Genomic DNA, 16,289 nt, shown 5'->3' with positions numbered 1-16,289 from the left:
GTTGCAGGCTCCATCCTTGGGGCACATACAAGAAGCAACCAATGAATGCATAAATGGGTAGACCAACAAATGGATGTTTCTCTCTACCTTCCTCTCTTTCAAATCAAAAAGTTAAATATTGCCGAAACCGGTTTGGCTCAATGGATAGAGCGTCGGCTTGGGGACTGAAAGGTCCCGGGTTCGATTCCGGTCAAGGGCATGTACCTTGGTTGCGGGCATATCCCCAGTAGGGGGTGTGCAAGAGGCAGCTGATCAATGTTTCTAACTCTCTATCTCTCTCACTTCCTCTCTGAAAAAATCAATAAAATATAGTTTTTTTAAAAAAGTTAAATATTAAAAGGAAAGAAGAGAAACGGGTAACAATTTATTACTGTTGCTTACTACTTGGGAGTCCCATACTGAGTGTGAACTGTCTTGTTCACCAAAGTATTTGTAGCACCCAGGATGATGCCTAAACACAGCAGGTGCCTCATGAGTGATTGTGCAATGAGAGAAGAGTGAAGGGCCGGCCACAAGCCCCCCCCCCACCCCCCTTGTGGGATAGGTGCGGTGAGGCACCCACACACTGTCCTTATCTGGGGCAGAATCCCCTATGGCACCCCAGCAGGCATGGCGGGTGCCTGTCTGACTCCCGGAGAAGGCAGTCCATTCTGCCCAGCAGCTCCACTCAGGAGGGTAGTTAAGTCCTGTGAATGGACAGGGCAGCCTTAGCAGCAAGAAGGGACCCTAGAGTCATCCGGGTGCTCCAAACCCTGGCTGGGCCACTGGCCGGCCGTCCTTGTGTGCCTGGTACCCAGCCTAGGCCAGGGTGCTGTCAGGGTTCGCCAGGCCCAGCAAGTCCTCCGCCAGGCTGGTGAGCTCGTTCTCCTCGAGCGCCTCCACCAGGCGCTGCAGCGTGGCGCGGCGGCCCTCGGCCTGCACGAAGCGCCGCAGGAGCTGGAAGGCTTGCTCGTACAGCCCCTCGCGCTCGTACTCGTAGGCCAGGGACTCGAGCACCGGGTCCCTCAGCGCGCGGCAGCCGCGCTGCAGGGAGCGCCCCACCTTGCGCCACTTGAGGCCCACTGAGCGCGCAAACGTCTGCTGGTCCTGCAGGTTTAGCGGCCGGTTCACTGCGGGAGGGGAGGGGAGGAGTGGAAAGTGGGGTGAGCTGGGGGCGGGGGCACACCGCTACCCTTCCATTCCCGCCCTGCCATTTCCAGGTGCCCCTGTCTCTCTGCCTTTCCAAGCGCGCCTCACCTATGGGCTGGCCCTGGAACATAAAAGTCTGGCCAGAGGGTGGCGCTGGCGGTGGCTTCTCCGGCGGAGACGGGGCCAGGGACTGCGAAGGGGCTGGAGGTACCTCTGCGTTGCCACCCTCCTGGCCCCCTGAGCCAAAAGTCAAGTTCCGGAGCGCATCCTCCAGCTCCGCGAGTTCCTCGTCCCGCATCCGGTCAGGCTAGGGAGAGGAGTGCTGCGTCGGTGCGGGGGGGTCTTAGCCACGCATCCCTGCCCCACCTCTGGGCCCAGTCCCGCCGCCGCACCTTCTGGGCAAAGATGCAGCTCAAACAGCGCTCCTCGTCTGCCAGCAGGGCGTCCAGCCGCTCGGCGCCGGCGCGCAGCTCCAGTTCCAAAGGCACCGCGCACAGGGTGAGCGAGGCAGCCAGGCGGCCCTCCAGCGCGGCGCGCAGCGCCCCCTCGCGGTAGGCGCGGAGGAAGCGGCCGCAGGGCTGGCGCCCGCGGAAACGCAGCTGCACGATCAGCTGCGGATCGCTGCGGTGGATCTTGAGCATCTGCAACTCGTCAGGGCTCCCGCTCTCTGCGGAGGCGGGCAGTCAGGCGCCAGACGGTCCTCAACCGGCCCGTTCTCCAAGCAGTCGGAAGAGGGGTGAAGCCCATGGTCAGAGCAACCTCCCTAGCCACCAGGCCTAGGAGCACGGGGTTACCCCAGAGCTCCCAGCCGGAAAACAAAATTGGGATACCAGCATGAAGGCCAGGACCTATTCCAGGGAGTGGGTACCATCCTAGCCCCATCACTGGAGCCCCAAGTTAAGGTGGGCAAAAGGGATGTGCAGAGAGACTTGGCAGCAAAGAGGGGGGCGAATGCCCTGGGCAGCCAAAACATCTGGGTAGGGGGCCGGCGGGGAAGGAGCGGGAGGTCTCAGGTCTTAGGCCGCCATCAAGTACGGCTCCTGCTGCCCCAGAGTGGGACCCCCCCAACCAGGCTCAGTCTCCCGTCACCTCTGCCCTGATATGGGAAAGGGGGTCCCCCCTGGAAGGTAGTTACTGGGAAGGGGTTCGGGGCAAGGAGTGCTGCAGTGAGAGAGGAAAAGAGGAGAGAGATGTGTGCGATTAGTAGAAAGCAGTGATCCGGCCGGTTTGGGGAGTGGAGGACGTTAGTGCACACATAAGTAGTAGATCATACACAGACACGAAGATTAGCTATCTGCACCCAAGGACGCGTATGGGTAACAAAGAAGACAGCCTAAGCAACCAGACCAGTCCCTGCCATCAAATCTTTTCCCTGCTTGAGGTTAGGCACATGCCCACAGAGTTGAACGGATTGGGAGGGTGTTAGCCCCTGGCCCCGCCCACCACAAGCCTCCCCTTTCCCACCAAGTGACCCAGTCACGCACCTGCCAATGCAGCCCGCAGAGCCCTGTACACCGCCACCTTCTGCTGGGGATGAGCGTAAGCGTCTGACAGGACCACCTTGTCCAGCGAGGACTCCACAAACAGGTATGCGCTGCCCACCCACTCCTCCAGCCCATTGGGCCCAGCCGCCATCTCGCCTCCTGGAGATGCAGACAGGCATCCGGATCACCCCCAAACCCAGCCCTGGAGGCGACCCATCCCGTCCCACACGGCCCTGCTGTCCCCATCCAGCTGGCATACTTGCTCACCATCTCACAGGAAGCCCCTGTGTGTCTGGCTCCATGGAGTCCAGCCCAGCTCAGCCCCAACTTTGCAGGGAGGACTGCCCCTCCCTCCACTGCCTTCTCAGAAGAAGAGCCCGTGGTCACAGTAGCGAGAGGGGAAAGGCAGAGAAGTCATGCCTTTTCCTCAGACCAATTGTCTCTCTTACCAAAGCTGACCGGAGACGTCTTCATCCTGGAGGTACCCAGGCCAACGGGATCCATGTCCTGGTATGCCCTCAGCTTAACCTTGAGCTCCCAGGATCCCTTAGGTCAGTGGTCGGCAAACTCATTAGTCAAAAGACCCACATATCAACAGTACAACGATCGAAATTTAAGAGCCGAAACCTACTTCTGCCCATGGGCCACGAAGTTTCTATCGCACTGTACTTAGGTGCCCGCACGTGGTATTTTGTGGAAGAGCCACATTCAAGGGGCCAAAGAGCCGCATGTGGCTCGAGAGCTGCGATTTGCCGACCACTGCCTTAGGTCCTGAGGCTTCGGACCACAGCCCCCCTCCCACCACAGCAGTGTTCTCCCCTGCATCCCTAACTGCACACTCTGACTTCACGTCAAAGGATGCCCATAGTTTGTGCCTGCCCAGATTCCTTTCCCCCATCCTGATGGACTTTTGGGGGGCCTTCTCGCTTCCCTTTAATCCACGTGCCTGTTGGGAGGGCTAACCCCACCCCCTAACTCCTGGTGTGGGCCTGTGAAACAGGTCTGGCCAACCTGGTATTCCATTCACCTTTCTAAAATGATGAGTTCTGCCAAAGCCGGTTTGGCTCAGTGGTAGAGCGTCGGTCTGCAGACTGAAAGGTCCCGGGTTCGATTCCGGTCAAGGGCATGTACATTGGTTGTGGGCACATCCCCAGAAGGGGGTGTGCAAGAGGCAGCTGATCGATGGCTTTCTCTCATCGATGTTTCTAACTATCTCTCTCCCTTCCTCTCTGTAAAAAATCAATAAAATATATTTTAAAAATAAATAAATAAACATTGCAATGCCTCCCATCCCTTTAAAAAAAAAAAATGATGAGTTCCGAGTTGGGCAGATTTCAAGACAGATCAAGCAACCTTGGCTGGACCGAGAGGAAAGAGACACTAGTTTCTCTTCCCGTGGGGCTGAGCTGGAAGGAAGGGGAGGTCTCCCTCCCTTGGCACTGCCTGGGAAGAGCCAGAATGAGAATGAAACTGACAAAGGAAACAGAGCCGGGAGAGGAGGAGGTGCGTGCCCAGCTGCACACCATGCCCCCGGCTCCTGGCTCTAGCTGCACCCGGACTTCTCCGTTATGTGAGCTAGTCATTCCTTTTAGTTCTCAGAGCTGGGCTCTTGTCCTCATGCCACTGAAATTGTTCTATTACAGACTCCTTCCCTGCTCAGAGAGAGCCAGGGCCCGTGGTTCTGGTATATCCTCCATCTAATGCCAAAATCCTAGCCCTAGACCAGGGGCAGAATTCCCACCAGGGAGCCACCCTGCGCTGACCTTCAGTTCAGTGGCCTCCTAGTTACAGTGCCACCAGGCCTGCTCCTTCCTCCCCGCCTCACTGGAGGCAACATCCCACCCTCATCCTATAAACACGGGCTCAGACCCCACCTCCGGCCCCATCAGCCTTGGCTCCCTGGTCCCGGGCATTTACGGATGGTGGGCTGGGTGCTGAGCCCCAGTGAGCACCTGCACTGACTCATTGCTCTGCTCGCATCCAGATGGGGTGGTCTCAGCTGCCATCTGTGTACAGAGGGACAGGAGCCTCAGGGGAGGGATGCCAGAAGGGGCCGGGACCAGAGGCGTGGATGTTGTTGGGGAGGCCGTTTCTGGGCAGACCTTCCCCGGAGAGCCAAAGCCTGGGCAGTCCCTGGGCAGAGGCCACGCAGCATCCCCCAGTCCTGGCGATGGGCCTATCCTGGGTCTGAGCACAGGGAAATGGCTTTTGGGCTCCCCACCCCCGCACCAACAGCCTTTTGATAGAAAACATATCAATACTTGTGTGTTTACCCAAAACAATGCTCTATGGGAATGGAGGAGATTTTTTTTTTTGGGGGGGGGAGTTCATTTGTTATTGTATTTAGCAATATTCTACTTCATGCAAAATACATGTCCTTTGTAATAAATAAATAAAAAAAGCGAAATTAATTGGTTTTCCTTAAAAAGAAAAAAGCCGGGACCGGTTTGGCTCAGTGGATAGAGCGTCGGCCTGTGGACTGAAAGGTCCCGGGTTCGATTCTGGTCAAGGGCATGTACCTTGGTTGTGGGCACATCCCCGGTGGGGGGTGTGCAAGAGGCAGCTGATCGATGATTCTCTCTCATCGATGTTTCTAACTCTCTATCCCTCTCTCTTCCTCTCTGTGAAAAATCAATAAAATATATATATTTTAAAAATCAATAAATATATTTTAAAAAAACACAACACAAAACGAGACAAGTGAGGCCAGGTAGGGAGACAAGAGGGGAGCCCTGGGGCAGAGACCCAGGCGAGAAGAAGAGTGTAAAAACCTTCCCTGGAAACGCCTGCTCTTCCATCTTTTCTTAGTCCCTGACTTGAAGGTGCAGACACCACGGATGGATGTGGCCCCGCCCCACGTGGAGGAGGGGGCGGTAGGGACAAGCCGGAGTCCGCCCAGCAGGCTTTCCGTGGGAGGAGGAGGAGGACTGGAAACCTGGAGGAGCAGGGCTCCATCCCTCCCCAGGGCTGGACCAATGGGGAAGTCAGACAGGCCTGCCGGGGGCCTGGCTCCTGGTCCCCGGGGAACTCTTCCCGCGCCTCCTTCCACGGAAGCCCCTCCTCGGGAAGCCCCAGCCCCACCCTCCCGGAGCCGGCCTCTCTTTGGGCCGGGCCAGGATGGGCCCCGGAAACGCTGAGCTGGGCTGAGACCGAGAGACACGTGGGTACCGACAGACTCAAGAAAAGACACCCCTGCAACCAGGGGCCATCGCCCCATTCACACACCCTAACAGTGAGGGAGGGGAAGGGGAGGGGGAACAGCCCCCTCTGGCCGGGTGAGGGGCATCAGCCTGCGGGCGTGAACACTAGAGGCCTGGAAGCCTGCGACTCCTAGCATGCAGGCTGCAGGCGCGCCCCCTATTCGGCTGCCCCCTTCGGAGCCCTGCAGGGGAACCCCCAAACCTCCTTCTAGCCCCCCCCCCCCACGTTGGGATTTCTCACGCACGACTGGTGGGCACGGGGGCAAGAGATCTCTGCTCACAGATTCAACACCAGCTCCGCCTTCTCACCTGCGGCCTCTCAGAAGCCCCTAGCTGGGCCAGGGGGCCTGGGTGGGCCAAGGTCCGTACCCTTTTTCCTGCCTCCCACGTAATCAGCCCCATGGGCCACGCTACCGCCTGGCCCGCCGGGGCAGCCGCGGATGACACCCTCATCGCCTCCGCGGTCCTGAGCCAGGACCCCCTCTGCGGCCGCCAGCACCGCGAAGCCGACCCTCTGCACCCACCTGGCCCCCGGGCCCGGCCCGGACTCCCGCGCCAGCTCCGCCGGGTCCGCGCCGCTTCCGGGTGTGCGCCCGGCGCAGGGGCGGCGCCCAGCCCGAGCCGCCCCGTCCGCCCCGCGGCCCGCCCTCCCCCCGTCCCGCTCCCCGCGGCCCCTGCTCGCCCCGCAGCGCCCTCCGCCGCGAGCCCCCAGCCTTCGGGCCCGGCCTACCGGGTCCCCGAGCAGGTAAGACCCCGGCGTCCGAGGTGAGACGGCAGGAAAAGGGGTCACGGCAGGGGTCACGGAACTGCTTCCTTCAGTGCCCGCGGCGGCGAGGGGCTCCGGGGACTCAGGGCTCTAACGGGACCATCGGGCTCCGGGGCGAGGAGCTGCCCCGCTGCCTCGGGCGGGAAACAGACCGATCAGATCAGCCAAGGGGCGTCCCCCGGGGACCAGAAATTTCCGGTGCTTTCTGGGGGGCCGAGCTCAGTGATCTCTGATCTCTGCTGCTCCCTGACACCCAGACACGGGGTGCCGGTGGGTCTCAGGTTGAAGCCTGATGGAGGAGGGTATCTGAGCTTCCCAGGACACACGCGCAAATTCCAGCAGGAAGCGTTCGTCTGGAAAATACGGGGAATCGAAAACTGGCAAGCGATGTGAAGCGTGGTGTAGGAAACCCTTCAAGCACCTTAATATAAAACTGGCAGCTTTAAAAGAGGATGCACACTTTGCAACAACGCCCTCCCTCCGGGGGAAGGCCGCGCTCCGCTCCGGGGTGGATCTGGGGAATCCCAGCTGAGTCTGGGAGGCTGGGCCGCTCTGGGATCAAGGTCGGAACTTGAACCCAGAGCCCCAAGCTTTTCTCCCGCTAGTTTCTCATTGGACGCTCCCAGGACGTCTGCCCCGGGAGCGGAGGAAGGGAGAGGGCATTCCCCTCTCTGGGCGGATCCAGCGGTGCCCCACCCTCTCCTCCGCTTCCTGATTGGCTATGGTCCCAGTCAATCACAAGTCTTCACTATTGCTCCCGCCCTATTAACCCTATTGTCACTCTCTAGGGACCAGCGAGGCTAGTAGGGAGGCGTTTGTCTACTGGGGGCCTGTGGAGTCCACCGGCGCTTGTTGAAATTCAGATTCCTGGACCCTATTCTTTCGGAGAGTCTGATTTAGTAGATGGGGCCGCCGATTCTGTATGGGGAACAAATGTCGGAGTGGTTCTGGGCCCCTCGCAGTCTGAGAAGGCCTCATTTCAGTGGCCCTCCAGGTAGGGCTTGGGCCCAGTCCTTGCCTAGTACAGAGAGTCCAAGTTGGGAAGGAAGCAGTTTCGTGACCCCCGAAGGCCGGTCTGGGCAGCTCTGAGTGTTATGTATAGAGAGGCTGGGGGAGGGGAGAGGGGCTCTCTGAGCTGGATGGGGAGGACCAGGCTGTTCAGAGTCAGGGCCTATACAGTCGCCTTCCGACTTCTCTAGGGAAAGACTCTAGTAACTGGGAGGAAGATCAGACAGCGTTGTCTACGACCAGGGCACCTGAACTTCATCAACCTGGCACGTAGGTCGTGCTTGCTTTCCTTTTAATACTGTATAAAATGGGGGTTTTTCTCCCCCAATAAGTGATAACATAGTTTAAAGGATAATCAGATGTTCTTCTCTTTTCGCTTCTAAAATGAGCAAATAAATCAGAAACCCTTCAGCATCCAGGGCCGACTTCCTGAGGGTGAGACCTGTTTTGAAGGAGTACTGCATTTTCACGTTGCACCGAGCTCCACAGATTGTGTATTAGCTCCTGAGCCACAGGGATTTCCACACACAGGCTCTGGTGTTTCTGGGGGCCCAGGGACATCCTTCTCTCTCCACGCCAGAGCTGCTGGGAGCCCCCACCTCAGCAATGGCTGAGCCTGGAGAGCAACTGCCGGAGGAGGTGCTGGCGCTCATCTTCCGCCACCTGCCCCTGCAGGACCGCGCTGCCGCCGCCAGGGTCTGCAGAGCCTGGGCTGCTGCCGCCGCCTGCAGCGCTGTGTGGCATGACACGGACATCAGGTGAGCCCGTTCCTCCCCTCCTTCCTCCTGCCACCTGCCCGTCTTCTCCCTCTCTCCGTGGAGTCTGGGGATTGAGGGACTCCCTGTATTAAAAAGAATAATAGTGACTAACGTTTATTGACTGCCCAGTATGTGCCATTGTTATAGGTGCTTACATATGTTAATTAGTAGATAGCAGTATTATGTCCATTGCACAGGTAGAAAATTGAGGCCGAAAGAGTTCAACACTTCCTGCAAGTCACTCCGCTAGGGTGTAGCAGAAGCGGAATGTGGACGTGGCTATGCGTGTCTCCTTAGAGACCACGGAGAAAAGCCAGTTCCTAAAACCCTGGCTCTCCTGGCCAGTTTCCACTTCTGTCAGATGCATCTGAAGGCTTCTAAAGGGATAGGGTGGGAGTTCCCAGGGAGGTCTGTGGGTAGGGGGCAGAAGGGGAAGGCAGTTGGAACCAGGCTGAGGGATGGGTAGAGGCTTCCTTTCTGCCCTCGGGGGACACAGTCTGCGCTTTCTCTCCACCGCTCTAACCCCAAGTTGCTGCTGTGCGCAAGAAGGCATGCTGCCACCGTTTCTGTCAACCTGCCTGGACCACATTCGCCATCTGCGGCTGGAATTTGAGCCGTCGAAGGAGCCGAGCCGCCGGGTGGCCACGGAGCTGCTGACCGCGCTGGCGGGCCGGACCCCAGGACTCCAAGGCCTGCGCCTGGAGTGCCGCGGGGAGAAGCCGCTCTTCGACGCGGGCCGCGACGTCCTGGACGCCGTGCGCGCCATCTGCCGGGCCGCTCGCGAACTGCGCCACCTCGACCTGCGGCGCCTGCCCTTCACTCTGGACGACGCGCTGGTGCTGCGGGCGGCGCGCGGCTGCCCCGAGCTCCGCAGCCTTTTCCTGAACAACGGGACGCTGGTGGGCAGCGTGGGGCCGGCCTCCGTGCTCGAGCTGCTGGAAGCCTGCCCGCGCCTGTGCACCCTCGGCCTGCACCTGGCCAGCCTGTCCCACCCCGCCCTCGAGGTGCTGGCGGCGCCGGGCCGCGCGCCTTTCGCTCTCCTGGCGCTGCGGTGCGCCTGCCCCGAGGACGCACGGGCCCCCGCTCTGCCCAACGAAGCCTGGGCCGCGTTGCGCCGCCGCCAGCCCGGGCTGGTGGTGGAGGTGGAACTGGAGCCCGCCATGCCCGCGGAGAGCGTGACGCGCGTCCTGCAGCCCGCCGTGCCGGTGGCCGCGCTGCGCCTCTGCCTCTCCGGGGACAGCGCGGGCCCCGTGCGCTTCGCCGCGCTGCACTACGCCGCCACCCTGCGCGTGCTCGAGGTGCGCGCCGCCGCTTCGGCCGAGCTGGACTCGGCGCTGGAGCTGCTGGCGGGGCGCTGCGCGAGGCGCACTGCTTCTGCGTGGTGCGGCCCTCCGTGCGGCACGCCTTCCTCGCGCACTGCCCGCGCCTGCGCAGCTACACGCTCAAACTAACGCGGGAGCCCCATCCCTGGCGGCCCACGCGTGTGGCGTGATCGGGGCAAGCCCTCTTCCGCCCCTACCCCTAGCAGGCGTGCGGCCTCTCAGATGCCAGGTGGATTTGCCCAAGAGAGCGCCAGCTGCTAACCTGCTCCTTCAGGACTCTTGTGCCTCTCGAGGATTTGGGAGGGAGGGAAGGGGTGCCCTGCGTGCCCTCCATGCCTCAACATCTGAGGATGGCCCCGCGATGTGCCCGGGGGTAGTGGGATCACCCCCCTCCAACCTCCCTCCTCTGAGCATGCTGCGCTAGCTCCGCACCCCCCTCTCCCCACCCCCTCCCCACACCCCGGTGGGGTGGGAGGAGCGGGCACAAGGCCAGGCCGAGCCTCAGGAGTAAGTGTGAAATAAACCAAGCCTGCAGGACTTCTGCGTCCCGTGGAAGACCTGGCCTGCTCTGAAGGGGGAGGGCAGGGATCCTGCAGAGGTCGGTGGAGGAGTGGGAGAGATGGAGATCTCAAGGTCCGTGGAACTGAAACAGCTGCGAGAGGGAGGCAGGGGTGCGGCAAAGCCACAGGATTGGGGGGTGGGGTCCGCTTCTCCGCCCTCCCTTCTCCGCTCCTCTCTGGCCGCTCTGAGGCTTCCCCGTGCCCATGGCCTTCTCTTTCTATGACTCATCAGCGCGCACCGGGCTGTTGCTTCCAAAGACAAATGGAAGACATAGCGGCTCTGAGAAGAGTGGAACTCGAACCCAGGTCCCCTCTCCCCCGAACCCCCTGCACCCCTACACATACCGGATCCCAGCCGGCCCTTTCTGTCTGTGCTGGGGCGGCCCGGGCGAGCCCCGCCCCGCGGGCGCACGTGGCCCCCAGCTGACCCGGCGGGAGGCGGAGCGGGCGGGCGGCACACACAGCACTTTCCGGGGCTCTGACCGGACCGGGACCGCCGGCCGAGCGCTGAGCCTGAGCCGGGAGAGAGGCACCATGCTGGAGGCGCCAGCCGCGCCGCCTGCGGAGCCGGGCCCCAGCCCCGTGCCCGCCTTCCTGGGCAAGCTGTGGGCGCTGGTGGGGGACCCGAGCACAGACCACCTGATCCGCTGGAGCCCGGTGAGGGCTGGGGGGGGCCTTCACGCCCCCAGTGGGACTCGGGGTTCCTCCAGAGTCAGTGAACGTCCACTCCCAGCCAACCCCCGCCCGGGACGGCAGCTGTGGGCTCCTCGATGCAGCGGTCCAGGGGGGTTATCCCGGAGGGGGTGTGCGCCGTGGAGGTGAGGTGACCTCGGGGCGGGGAAAGAGAAGGAGCCTTCTGGAAACGTAAAAAGGATCTTGATGGTCGCTTAGTTCCCACACCAGCCCATCGGGCAGATGGGAAAACAGAAGCCAGGAGAGGATAAGGGCTGGGTCTGTCCGGTTCTAGCTCAGAGTCCCATCACCAGGCTGGCACCGTGTGCGGGGCTGGAACCCAGGTCTGGCCTCAGCAGCTCCTTTCTGAGAGCCAAGTGGGGAGTCGGGGTCCAGCTGGGGTAGAGGGGTTCATGGTGATCCCTCCAGGCCAGGCCTCGGGCTGGCTCTAGCCTGGCCCCATCCCTTGTTCCTGAGGGACAGGTCTGGTCCCAGAGCGAGTGTGTGTGTGAGTGTGTGTGTGTCTGTGTGTGTGTATCTGTCTCTGTGTGTGTCTGTCTCTCTGTGTATGTGTGTCTGTGTGTGTCTCTGTGTGTGCCTGTCTGTGTGTGTGTGTCTCTGTGTGTGTCTGTGTGCGTGTCTGTGTGTGTGTCTGTGTGTGCCTGTCTGTGTGTGTGTCTGTCTGTCTGTGTGTATGTCTCTCTGTGTATGTGTGCATGTGTGTGTGTGTGTGTGTGTGTGTATGCGCCATGGACGTCTCTCACGGTGTCCTCCGGTCTCCGGTCTCCGGTCCCGGGTGGGAGGGCGGCACTCTCCGCAGAGCGGGACCAGTTTCCTCGTCAACGACCAGAGCCGCTTCGCCAAGGAGGTGCTGCCCCAGTACTTCAAGCACAGCAACATGGCGAGCTTCGTCCGGCAGCTCAACATGTGTGAGTCCGGGTCCGAGCGGGAATGGGGAGGTGGTGGTGGTGGGGGAGGACTTGGTGGGAGGGGATGGGCCCTTTACAGCTCCCGCCGCCCCGCAGACGGCTTCCGGAAGGTGCTGAGCATCGAGCAGGGAGGCCTGCTCCGGCCCGAGCGCGACCGCGTGGAGTTCCAGCACCCGAGCTTCGTGCGCGGCCGCGGGCAGCTGCTGGAGCGCGTGCGGCGCAAGGTGGGGCCGCCGCGGGGACGGGACGGCGCACCGGGCGGGGGGCGGGGGGTTGGGGGGTGGGAACGGCTGGCCAGGTGTCATGTGACCCAGGCCCCGCCGTGCCTCCCCCTGCAGGCGCCCGCGCTGCGCGGTGAGGACGGCCGCTGGCGCCCCGAGGACCTGGGCCGGCTGCTGGGCGAGGTGCAGGCTCTGCGGGGAGCGCAGGAGAGCGCGGAGGCGCGGCTGCGGGAGCTCAGGCAGTATGGGGAGGGGGAGGGGAGGAGAAGAGGGGGGTCCGTGGCGCGGAGGAGGGTGGGAAAGGGGGAGGGGGGCGGGGAGTCTGGAGGAGAGGATACTGAAGTTCTAGGCAGCTCCTTCCTCTGTCGGGTCTTGGCGCCTTCACCCAGACAAAGTGGGCAGGGCTGTGGGACTCTGTTCTCTGTGGGTGATGATCATCCGGTGGCTGCGAGCTGGGACTTGCCAGTCTGCGGGGAGTGGTGGCTGGGACAACTCTGAAGCCTCAGCCCCTTCCTACCCCTTCTCCCAGGCAGAACGAGATCTTGTGGAGGGAGGTGGTGACTCTGCGGCAGAGCCAGGGCCAGCAGCACCGGGTCGTGGGCAAGGTATTCCTCCCCCCCACCCACCGACTGACTTCTCTCTCCCACTCCGGAATACTCCCCCTGTCCTCTGCCCACCTGAAGTGCCTTGTTAGGATGGGGCAAGGTCCAAAGGGCAAATTAACTCTTTGCTTCCTCTTCAGCTGATCCAGTGTCTCTTTGGGCCACTCCAGGCTGGGTCCAGCAACCCAGGAGCTAAGAGGAAGCTGTGAGTGAGAAAGCTAGGGACACCTACCTGCCCTCCACCCCCCATCCAGCACCTTCCCTGCCTCCTCCTCCAGAAACCCCTTCCTCAGAATCCTCATCCCTCTACCCCCATACCAGTCTTCCTCCCCCCAAGGCCATCTCCCCAAGACCCCCCCCCCTTGTATGACTTTCCCCCACTTCCCCCAACTTCACCACCAAAACCCAACTCTCAGATCCCTCAGCTCTAGGACCTTATTCCCCAATTTCCACATCAGCAGCCCCTTCTCCTTTCCCCCAAAGCATCCCAACATCCATGCCCCGTCCGTCCTACCCCCTTTCTACCCCCAAAGGGCCCCCACCTCTGGGGGAGCCCCTTCTGCCTTCAGCATGTGACTGATGCCCTGGCAACAGGCCTCAGCTCTGCTGACTTGGCTGCTGGGGCCTGAGGGCGGGAGGGAGGTGGTGCAGACTGTGGGGCCTGAGCTGAAATCCGTATCCTGTCACCTGCACAGGTCCCTGATGCCGGATGAGGGGAGCTCATGCCCAACACCCGCCAAACTGAGTGCCTGCCCGCTCCCCGGTGCCCTCCTGCAGGACCCCTACGTTATCCAGGCGGTGGGCTTTGCTTCTCCTTCCTTCCCTAGGGCACAGCTGGGCTTGTGGAGTGGGAGGGCTGCAATTCCTTTCCCCCTTCTCCCCCCAAAAAAGAGAAGATGGAGGTCAACCTCACCCTCCATCCCCCACCCCTCACCCCCAGACCAGGCTCCCCAGCATGGGCTGCAAAACGTGCCCCTTAGCCCTGGCCCATGTGGGTGCTGATTGGGTTCTGGCTTACCCTGTGGCTTGAGGCGAAGGGTTAGGCCTAACCTTCTACTTTCAGCCCCTCCCAGAGACCCCCTTGGGCCTCGGCAGTCCTCCCAGGGCCAGGGGCCCCATCATCTCTGACATCCCAGAAGGCTCTCCAGCCCCTGAAGGCCGCAGGCTTCCTCCCTCCCCCGTTGGCAGGAGGTAGGAGAGACAGACGGGGGCTGCCCTCTGGGGAGAGCCTGGCAGTCCGGGTGGCTGTGGGGCAGGGGAGCGGTCAGTGCCAGGGTCTGGTTGAAGCTTTTCTCTGGCACAGGGACAACAGCCAGGCGCTGCTCAAAGAAGAGCCAGCCAGCCCGGGAGTGGACAGCCAGGCTGGCCAGGCCCTGGCCCCACACGAGTGTGGGTTCTGTGTGACAGCCCCACCACCGCTGCCTGTGGCTGTGGTGCAGGCCATCCTGGACGGGAAAGGGAGCTTCATGCCCGAGGGGCCCAGGAGTGCCCCACAGCCTGAGCCGAGGGGGCCCAGGGAGGTACCTGACAGGTGAGCAGAGAACCGTTCTTGACTCTGAGCCCTGAGGGCCACTTTGGCAGGTAGACCGGCACGAAGTAGGTCCTTGTCACTTCCCAGCCTTGTCTGCCCCCTGGTGGCTGAGGAGGATGGTGGGTACTAGGAGATGACCTGACTTCTCAGAGCTGCTCTAAAGAGTACCGGCATCAGGCCCTAGCAGGTTTGGCTCGGTGGTGAGAGCGGCCTATGGACCAAAAGATCTGGGAATTGTTTCCCGCCAAGGGCATGCACCTCAGTTGCAGGCTCCTCCCCAGCCCAGGCCCTGATCAGGGTGACATTTCTCTCTATCCTTCCCTTTCTCTTCCACTGTCTCTAAAAACCAATGGAAAAATATCCTTGAGTGAGGATTAAAATAATAATAATAATAAGCCCTAACCGGTTTGGCTCAGTGGATAGAGCATCAGCCTGCGGACTCAAGGGTCCCAGGTTCAATTCTTGTCAAGGGCATGTACCTTGGTCAAAGGCACATCCCCAGTAGGGGGTGTACAGGAGGCAGTTGATTAATGTTTCTCTCTCATCGATGTTTCTAACTCTCCCTCTCTGTAAAAAATCAATAAAATATATTTTTAAAAATAAAATAATAAGAGTACCAGCATCAGAGGTCTTGGAAAGTGAAAACATCTCTGTGGTAGGGCCTAGGAATCTGCATTCTAACCGAGTCCAGTGAGGTGGTTGTAAAGATTGTAAAATACACAACAGTTTAAGAACCACTGGTTTTGGCAATTGCATAGGGAGGGGACACATCCCAGGACCCCAGCTCTACAACCCAGTCCTCAGGCCAAAGCTAGGAGGCGGAGGCACTCCCATGCACCCCTCTCTGAGGGTTCCCTCCATACCATTTTCTAGATATTGTCAGATGTAGACCCTGATGTATCCAGGTTCCTCGGGAACCTAATTGGAGGGGGAGTGGTCCTGCAGGCCAACAGCAGCTCTCTGTGCACAGGGGGCCTCTGGGCCTGGAGAGCAGGGGCCAGAGCCCAGAGAGCCTGCTGCCTTCAGTGCTACTTCGGGCCCTCCCTGACGGTGTGGAGCCTGCGGGGCCCCTGCATGTGAGTACACCTTCAGCGGGGCACGGCCCAGTGCATCCTGGGAGGGGCGCCATTGACCCAGAGCTCCCCCAGGTGCTGGGCCCCAGCCTCCAAGGGCGGGAATGGACCCTGATGGACTTGGACATGGAGCTGTCCCTGGTAAGACTGGGGTGGAAGGGGCAGGGATTTGGGGGTTGCTGAGCTGTTCTCTCAGCCGGAGACCTCTCTCCTTTCCCCGGCTGCTTCTGTGGGGTTCTCCCATGCAGATGCAGCCCTTGGTTCCAGAGAAGGGTGAGACGGAACTGGCCGTCAAGGGGTTAAATTCTCCAGGCTCAGGTAATGGTCCTGGTGACCCAGGACCTGGGGGCAGGCCCTGGTTGACCAGAACTACCATGATTGGGTGGGTGGGGCAGTTTGTGTTGTGGGGGGCACCCTTTGAGGGTTTAGGCTGCCCCCTAGAGAGCTGCTGAAGTCATCTATCCCCTCACCACTGGGTGAGTGAGAGTGGGGGGGGGGTGAGAATGGAAGTTTCACCCTAGCGGAATGGAGGGGAGATGGGTGAGGCGCCCCTTCCCTGCTGAGCACGGCCCCACTCCTCCTAGGGGAGGACTCTGCTCTTGGGACACCCCTCCTGCTGGACGCGCAGGCGGCTCTGGGAGGCCCAGCTCTCGGCCTGCCTGGAGCTGAACCCATTTCCAGCCCCGCTGAGAGCCGGGCCTCCTACCTGGGTCCTCGGGCTGATCCCTCCTCCCCCTGAGCTTCTAGTCTGAAGCCAGCCTGGCTGAGGGCTGCCTGCAGCCTCACGCCCTCCCGCGGCCCCTGGCGGAGGCTGAGCCGAGACTCTGCTACTCAGAGGCCCCCTCCCACTGCAGCACCAAGTTATGCACATAAACCGCATTTTTTTTCTGTGCTTCTGTTGTTTTTTTTAAATTAATTTCTTTATTGATTAAGGTATCACATATTTGTCCTCAACCCCCCATTCCAATCCCCCCACACACTCCTGCCCCCCCCCCCCCATTGTCCTTAACCACTGGTTAGGCTCATATGTGTGCA

The 16,289-nt window shown here is 60.9% G+C and overlaps 3 protein-coding genes across 5 annotated transcripts; 2 read left to right on the top strand and 1 right to left on the bottom strand.

Moving 5' to 3' along the window:
- Window positions 1–372: 372 nt before the first annotated feature.
- TRADD (TNFRSF1A associated via death domain) lies at window positions 373–6,473 on the bottom strand. Of its 3 annotated transcripts, none has more exons than XM_045582810.1 (5): window positions 6,337–6,473; window positions 2,613–2,771; window positions 1,521–1,795; window positions 1,237–1,435; window positions 373–1,109 (listed from the first exon to the last, which is right to left on the bottom strand). In XM_045582810.1, the coding sequence occupies exons 2-5, from the start codon at window positions 2,761–2,763 to the stop codon at window positions 799–801; spliced, it is 936 nt and encodes a 311-aa protein (XP_045438766.1). In that variant the 5' UTR covers window positions 2,764–2,771; window positions 6,337–6,473; the 3' UTR covers window positions 373–798. The 3 variants fall into 3 exon arrangements, with proteins under 3 accessions (XP_045438766.1, XP_045438767.1, XP_045438768.1); XM_045582811.1 differs by lacking the exon at window positions 6,337–6,473 and adding an exon at window positions 3,640–3,758; XM_045582812.1 differs by lacking the exon at window positions 6,337–6,473 and having other exon boundaries at window positions 1,521–2,289; window positions 2,613–2,754.
- On the top strand, window positions 6,474–10,201 carry FBXL8 (F-box and leucine rich repeat protein 8). The gene is given in 4 exon segments (XM_036441535.2): window positions 6,474–6,557; window positions 8,167–8,344; window positions 8,874–9,700; window positions 9,703–10,201. Coding segments are annotated over 3 exon segments (1,113 nt in total). The 5' UTR covers window positions 6,474–6,557; window positions 8,167–8,192; the 3' UTR covers window positions 9,837–10,201.
- Window positions 10,202–10,288: 87 nt separating this feature from the next.
- HSF4 (heat shock transcription factor 4) lies at window positions 10,289–16,146 on the top strand. Its single transcript, XM_036441525.2, has 13 exons — window positions 10,289–10,883; window positions 11,719–11,827; window positions 11,924–12,051; window positions 12,166–12,290; window positions 12,578–12,653; window positions 12,791–12,855; window positions 13,346–13,448; window positions 13,714–13,841; window positions 13,954–14,181; window positions 15,152–15,257; window positions 15,330–15,395; window positions 15,503–15,572; window positions 15,839–16,146. Exons 1-13 carry the CDS (start codon window positions 10,431–10,433, stop codon window positions 15,991–15,993), a joined length of 1,812 nt encoding a protein of 603 aa, XP_036297418.2. The 5' UTR covers window positions 10,289–10,430; the 3' UTR covers window positions 15,994–16,146.
- Window positions 16,147–16,289: the final 143 nt, after the last annotated feature.

This window comes from Pipistrellus kuhlii, unplaced genomic scaffold (assembly GCF_014108245.1).
Source record: "Pipistrellus kuhlii isolate mPipKuh1 unplaced genomic scaffold, mPipKuh1.p scaffold_m20_p_17, whole genome shotgun sequence".
Classification (NCBI taxonomy): Eukaryota; Metazoa; Chordata; class Mammalia; order Chiroptera; family Vespertilionidae; genus Pipistrellus; species Pipistrellus kuhlii.
Note: the sequence above shows the minus strand (reverse complement) of the source record. Positions and strands in the feature narration are given on the sequence as shown.